At 45.7% G+C, this 7,500-nt stretch overlaps 1 protein-coding gene across 1 annotated transcript in view; it reads left to right on the forward strand.

The window, feature by feature from the left end:
• LOC308310998 (voltage-dependent calcium channel subunit alpha-2/delta-4-like) overlaps nt 1-7,500 on the forward strand; it is a gene marked incomplete at its 5' end in the record, with an annotated part of 106,893 nt that overhangs the window by 88,639 nt on the left and 10,754 nt on the right. Inside the window, 3 exons of the mRNA XM_080757491.1 lie at nt 508-552; nt 1,375-1,437; nt 1,584-1,654. Of these exons, the coding sequence (XP_080613617.1) occupies nt 508-552; nt 1,375-1,437; nt 1,584-1,654 (179 nt within the window). The remainder of the gene's footprint in view (nt 1-507; nt 553-1,374; nt 1,438-1,583; nt 1,655-7,500) is intronic.

Consider the following 7,500-nt stretch of genomic DNA (forward strand, 5'->3'; position numbering starts at 1 on the left):
TCACACCACAGTCACATCACACACATTCTCTATCACACTCACACTCACACCTACACAATTGCTTGCAGGCACACATGCAGGCACGCCCGTGTGCGTACGCTCACACGCACACACACACACGCACGCACACGCACACACACACACACACACACACACACACACACACACACACACACACACACACACACACACACACACACACACACACACACACACACATATGACGTTCAGTGACACCAATTACACCTTTACAACATTGTCATTTCACATTCTCACATTCTCATTTTCACACACGTCAGAAAGAAAATGCCTCTGTCTTTGTAAATAAATTCTAACAGCTCTACCTGTCTGTCTGTATGTCTGCCTGTCTGCCTGTCTGCCTGTCTGTCTGTCTGTCTGTCTGTCTGTCTGTCTGTCTGTCTGTCTGTCTGTCTGTCTGTCTGTCTGTCTGTCTGTCTGTCTGTCTGTCTGTCTGTCTGTCTGTCTGTCTGCCTGTCTGTCTGTCAGTGTTCCACAGCAGAGGGAGTGTGTCCTCTTCGCTGTGACAGCCTTGTGAGTAAAATCTACAGGCATTCTATGGAAAAAAGGGGTCAACCTCAAACAAATTGCAACAGAAACTCTTTCAACTTGTTTTGTTTATTTAGTTTATTTAGTTAGTAGCAATACATCAAAAGTCCTGAGATTCCAAAGAAATGGAGAAAGAATGGAGAACATAATATTATAAATATAAATTCTAAAATAGGTGATGGTATATAATATATACGCTTTGACAGCCAGCCTATTCATCTCTATGTTGTTATCGCTTCAGCCGGTAGAATCTGAGCTTGTATTCTATAGCTGGATGCTGCAGACTTCATGGGGGTTATTATGACAGGAGAGTTGATCTATTCATTTCAATTAAAACTAATAGAGGCCCAAAAGGGGGTCGATGGCTGTGAACGGTAGAAACCATTAGCCCCCTCTAGGGGTCGATGGCTGTGAACGGTAGAAACCATTAGCCCCTCTAGGGGTCGGTTTCAACATTCTGAAATTGTAGTTCTGATTTAAGTAGCATTGTGACGTGTCAAACTAGGGGGTTTTCATGATTCAGAATAGATTGCAAGCGTTTGTTTTCGCACGAAAACCAACACTCCTTGGGCTAAAAACGGCCAAATGTGATAAATTAAAATGTAGTTTTGTCAAAAATAGCCGATCAAAAATGTCAGTGTTTCTGCACTACAGCTAAGATATGAAATGATATACTGTAAAATCTGTCTTTCTCTTCTTGTTTTATTTCTTCTCAGTGGTCTTTTTAAATGGCCAGTGAATTCCTCTCAGTTTTGATCTTGATGAATGAAGGTGTTTCTAAAGGTCCTCTTTCTGTCTCTGCCTCAGGATATCGACTGTTATCTGATCGACAACAATGCATTCGTCATCGTCTCTAAACTACGCAAGAATGTGAGTTATCTCTCTCTCTCTCTCTCTCTAACTCTCTCTCTCTCTCTCTCATGCACGCACAAGAAAGAAAGAAATGCCAACAGTTCACCTTTTCACCCAATCACATTTTAGTGATTTTACCCACCTCTCTCTCTCTGTCCTGATAGGCTGGGAGGTTCTTTGGAGAGGTGGATGGCTCAGTGATGACGGCACTAATCAGAATGGGAATGTTTAAAAGGTAATAATAACAGTCCGTCCGTCCGTCTATTTAAATTGTCATAGCCACCCGTGTGTTGAATGTGAAGTCGTTGGGTCAAACGTTTCTCGAGTTACGTGCATTACAACCGTACACACACGTACGCACTCACGTACTGTACGTACGTACGCAGAGACGTGGTGCATTTATAGTTTTGAAACAGATGGGATGTTGTGTGTTCTTTATACTGTACGCTAACATCTATTTGCAGCCTCGTTTACTAATTCAGCACTTGGTGGTCCCATTAATTTATTACTGCAAGTCAACATCGTTACTACTTGAGCATTACAAATGGAACCAAATGGACCCGTAAGGGTTCCTTTTGGCTTAACCCATTCTGACCTGAGATCAGATTCATTACGAGGTTTCCACTGGACACACACTGGTCTGATTAACCCATTCTTACCTGAGATCAGATTCTAAAAAAATGTCAGTCGTTCTTTGATTTTTCAAAAATAGCAGACCTACAAGCTCGTAGCGCGCCACTCGGTGGCGCGCTATGAGCTTGTAGATCTGCTATTTTTCAATAGCTAAAGCACGACATGATGCTAACACCAAAATGGGTTCCCGTTCAGAATGGGTTAATGTCTACACTCTTTGGAGTTAAATGAACACTGATAATTTTGCTGCATATGTGTATAATATTACACTGCTTCTATGAATTTGTTTTATGAGTTAGTCTCGGATGCGATCATATTTCTGTAAGTTTTATAGCTATATTTGCACAGCAAATAAACATTTAACCCATACTGGGCGGGAACCCCTTTTAGGTGTTTTAAACATTATGTTATACTTTAGCTTTTGAAAAATCGTGAAAATGTAGTGCAAATCTTTGAATATATATATTCTTTCAGAGCGTTTTTTAACTCAAGTCTTTGCTTCTTGAAGGGTCCCTGGAACTACATATTTTCAGATGGGGGTCGGCGGCCAAATTACATATAGTTCTGGGGGTCCTTGACAAGAAAATGTCTGAGAGCGACTGACATATAAACATATGTTTTTCAGAAAACTGAAAACAGGATTTAGAAGGCATTTGTAGAATCGTCCTCAGGTCTAATTGGGTTAATGACTCCGTCAGTAAAGATTTGTAGTAGCGTACTATTTCATTTATGATGACTGACTCATGAGAGCGAGGTGGTGGTTGGTTTGGTTGTCTTCTGCCATGTGGGCAGCAGCTGAACGGAGGAGGAGGAGGAGGACAGCAGAGATAGAACCCACAGTGCTTCATTTAGGAACGGTCGTCGCCAGGCAGGCAGACATTGTTAATTTCAACAAAAAAAAGCGTACAAAATCGACATTCCACAGCCAGATCGGAAGTTGTGCTGGATCCAAAAATAATAATTACACACAGAAGCAGAAAGATCCACCCACCAAATAGCTCCCGTTAAAATTATTTTTAATTTGCAGAAGTGCCCGTGGTAACGTTTTCCTCCAGCCATATGCTGACTTCACGGCTGAGGGAGAGAAGAGCAGCTTTATTGGCTCACAAGCGATACCACTTTTGCAAATTAAAAATCCTTTTCGACGAGAGCTATTATTTGGTGTGGATGATAGATACATCAAAAGTATCCACATTTCGCGTCATAATTCAAACTGGATTAACCCATTTTGGGGCGGGAACCCGTTTTGGTGTTATAGCATTACGTCATGCTTTAGCTATTTAAAAATAACAGATCTACAAGCTCATAGCGCGCCACCGAGTGGCGCGCTACGAGCTTGTAGGTCTGCTATTTTTGAAAAATCGAAGAGCGACGACTGACATAGAAGACATTTTTTTAGAATCTGATTTCAGGTCAGAATGGAAAACTGTCAGGATGTAGAATACATTTTTAGATTCTGATCTCAGGTCAGAATGGGTTAACTATTCGGAATGTTTAGTATAGTATAACGCCACAATGGAGAGCGGCAGGAGAATCAACATTGTATGGATTCATCCTCTGAAGGAAGAGTTATGATTGACAATGTGACTGTCCTTTATTATTTACAGTATTTGCAGCACAATGCTGACATAAACCAGGTCAAATATATACAGGGGGAAAGTAAGAGGAGATGTCTTGTCTACTGCCATTACTATCAGTCGGTCATACATACATACATAGGTCAACAACGTTAATGCTTAACCACTGAAACCACATACTGTATTATATATATTCGTCGACCGGGGTCCCCCAGGGGTCTATACTTGGTTCTCTCTCTTTTTTGCCACTGCGCCCTACTATCTCTTTGCAGGACATATAGCCGATCTACAGCCTCACAAATAATGCGTTGCTTGGTGACTGTCTGACTGACTGACTGACTGACTGGCTGGCTGGCTGGCTGGCTGGCTGGCTGGCTGGCTGGCTGGCTGTCTGTCTGGCTGGCTGGCTGGCTGTCTGGCTGGCTGGCTGGCTGGCTGGCTGGCTGTCTGGCTGGCTGTCTGTCTGGCTGGCTGGCTGTCTGGCTGGCTGGCTGGCTGGCTGGCTGGCTGGCTGGCTGGCTGACTGACTGACTGGCTGGCTGGCTGGCTGGCTGGCTGACTGGCTGGCTGGCTGACTGACTGACTGGCTGGCTGGCTGGCTGGCTGGCTGGCTGGCTGGCTGGCTGGCTGACTGACTGACTGACTGTCTGTTGATTCTGTAGGTAATGCAACAAACTATACTTTTGTATAGTTTTTTTTTTCTCCCCAAAACATTATCGTTATATTTTAATGTGTTTTTAAAGCATGGATTTCTTTGAAAAGTCTAGGAAAACTGAAGGAAATATTCATGAGAGATGTCGATCAATTATTAAGTACCTACCGGGCAATTGTTTACACAGCATTGACTCAATTATTCAGTTCAGTTTAAGTTCAATTTTAAGTTCAATCACATTTTAATGACTTGGGAGAAAATATCAACAAAAGCTTAAATCTGAAAATAAAGCCATTAGCCCATTTAGACCAGTGGGAACGATTCTACAAATGCCTTCTAAATCCTGACAGTTTTCTGAAAAACCCAGTCAGTGGTTCTCAAACATTTTCATGCCAAGGAGGTCCCCAAGATTATATGTAATTGGCCTCCGACCCCCATCTGAAAATATGTTGTTCCAGGGACCTCCAGGGAAAAATAGCAGATCTACAAGCTCATAGCGCGGCACCGAGTGCCGCACTACGAGCTTGTAGGTCTGCTATTTGTCAATAGCTAAGTTTTTTTGTATTGTGTTACCCTTAAAGAATATTTATATCCACTGCGATCGATACCCCGACCGTGGATAGTCACGGAGCCGGTTGGCGAGCGGCCCGTGCGGTCCTTTGTTATGGTCTGTCGACAATGCAACGGTGGTGGAGGGGGAAGTGGAACGATACAGGACAGGAGTTGAGAAAACCGTCGGCTATTTGAAAATAGCTGATCTTCACGCTCACAACACGTCACTTTTGGTTTCATGTCAATACTTTTATACTTTTACTCAAAAGCTTCCCTTTATTTTTCTCATGTTCCCTTTGTGGCTCCAGCACCTCTCTTAAAGGACCACTTCACCACTTTTCAACCTATCTTCATATAATAGGTCTTCACTAATAATCATGAAAGAAATGGCGCAATTATTTATACTACTCTGTCTGTGTCTCATAGGAGGGCTGTGGGCAGTTCAGAAACCGTCTTCCAGTGACATCATCGTTGGGGAATACAAGCTAATAAAAACTGCAGGCTTTCTAGTCCTGAAAAGTTGCAATGCGAAAATGGAAGCCATCGTTCTCACGATAATGAAAATCTAAACATTTTTGTAAAACAATCTTGTTTAAAAAAAGAATCTGCCTAATGATGATGTCACTGGAAGACAGTTTCTAAACTGCCCACAGCCCTCCTATGAGACACAGACTTTTTACATTATACTTTTACTCAAGTACATTTTGAACACCGAACCTGTATTTATAAATAATAGACTATTTCTATAATAGGGTATAGCCTATTGATACTTTCACTTAAGTAAAGTACTTTTACACCACTGCTAACCCAACCTACTGTATTGCATATTGTATAATTCCTGTTCTTAGGTACAGTATACTGTATAAGCTCTGTTCTCTGTCACCCTGAGTGTTTCTGAGCCGTGGGCGAGTCATTCCGTCACGTAGATACGCGTGACACAGATAAGCACTCTCTGTTCTGGTGTCTGTGTCGCGTGGCTCTCCGTGTATACAGCTTGTCTCCCGGATGTTTTCTGTGTTTGAAGGCTCCTGAATGCTCTGCGTCTATTTTTAAAACAGCTAAAGGAATTCTGCACGCTTCATTTGACTTAGGAGCATGCACGTTACGCAACGCCGCTGTGCGTAGTGGCGTACCGTGTGTGTGTGTGTGCGCGTGTGCGTGTGCGCGCGTGTGTGCGTGCGTGTGCGTGCGTGTGCGTGTGCGTGTATGTGAGAGAGAGAGAGATATGGGGGTTGCTGAGATCTGTAGGTGCGCTCATGTGAATATTTTATTTGCGTGCGTGCGTGCGTGCGTGCGTGCGTGCGTGCGTGCGTGCGTGCGTGCGTGCGTGCGTGCGTGCGTGCGTGATCTTCAACATACTAACCTGTAACCAACTCTTTGATCATAGCAGGAACAGAGAGATCATTACATGGCTGTGGCTCAGTGGTCCAGGCACCTTGGGGCCAGCTGGGTTGTGGCTCAGTGGTCCAGGCACCTTGGGGGCCTGGGCTGTGGCTCAGGGGTCCAGGCACCGTGGGGGCCTGGGCTGTGGCTCAGGGGTCCAGACACCTTGGGGCCCTGGGCTGTGGCTCAGTGGTCCAGGCACCTTGGGGGCCTGGGCTGTGGCTCAGTGGTTCAGGCACCTTGGGGCCAGCTGTGTTGTGGCTCAGTGGTCCAGGCACCTTGGGGGCCTGGGCTGTGGCTCAGGGGTCCAGGCACCGTGGGGGCCTGGGCTGTGGCTCAGGGGTCCAGGCACCGTGGGGGCCTGGGCTGTGGCTCAGGGGTCCAGACACCTTGGGGCCCTGGGCTGTGGCTCAGTGGTCCAGGCACCTTGGGGGCCTGGGCTGTGAGCTCAGTGGTCCAGGCACCTTGGGGGCCTGGGCTGTGAGCTCAGTGGTCCAGGCACCTTGGGGGCCTGGGCTGTGAGCTCAGTGGTCCAGGCACCTTGGGGGCCTGGGCTGTGAGCTCAGTGGTCCAGGCACCTTGGGGGCCTGGGCTGTGAGCTCAGTGGTCCAGGCACCTTGGGGGCCTGGGCTGTGAGCTCAGTGGTCCAGGCACCTTGGCCGGTAGCCCGAGCCTGGCAGTGTGCCGCGGGATTCGACTCCCGATCCCGACGGCCTTTACTGCATGTCACTCCCCCCCCATCTCTCTCCCAAAATGTCCTCTCAGCCTACTGTCTGTCTCTATAAAAAATATAAAATTAAGGTGAAAGCCGCAAAAAAAAAAACAACCCTACTTGTAGTTGCCAGCACGAATACAGATTGTCATCACAGCTTTGACCATTTCCCCATGTTTTGCCAAACGCAACTGGATGCTTGAATTTTATTCATAATTAAATCTTTCCTCTGCCGGGACCATTTCTGGTATAGACTCCTCAAATCAGTCTGCACTTTTACAACGTATTAAAGTGCAGTACTTATACTGTACATAACTTTGACAAGCAACAACCGCACAATCAAACGAAGCTTGTTGTGGGCGCAGTAAGTACGTTGTTCAGACTAGTCATTGGTCCGACAAACGACAACCCACCTCATCTCCTAACCTAACCATAACCGCAAGCACGGGAGCAGACGCTAGTGGGACTAATGCCCTGTCTGAATGACATGGAGCAGACGCTAGTCGGACTAATGCCCTGTCTGAATGACATGGAGCAGACGCTAGTGGGACTAATGCCCTGTCTGAATGACA

Source organism: Protomyctophum bolini (assembly GCF_963924005.1).
Source record: "Protomyctophum bolini genome assembly, chromosome: 23".
Lineage (NCBI taxonomy): Eukaryota > Metazoa > Chordata > Actinopteri > Myctophiformes > Myctophidae > Protomyctophum > Protomyctophum bolini.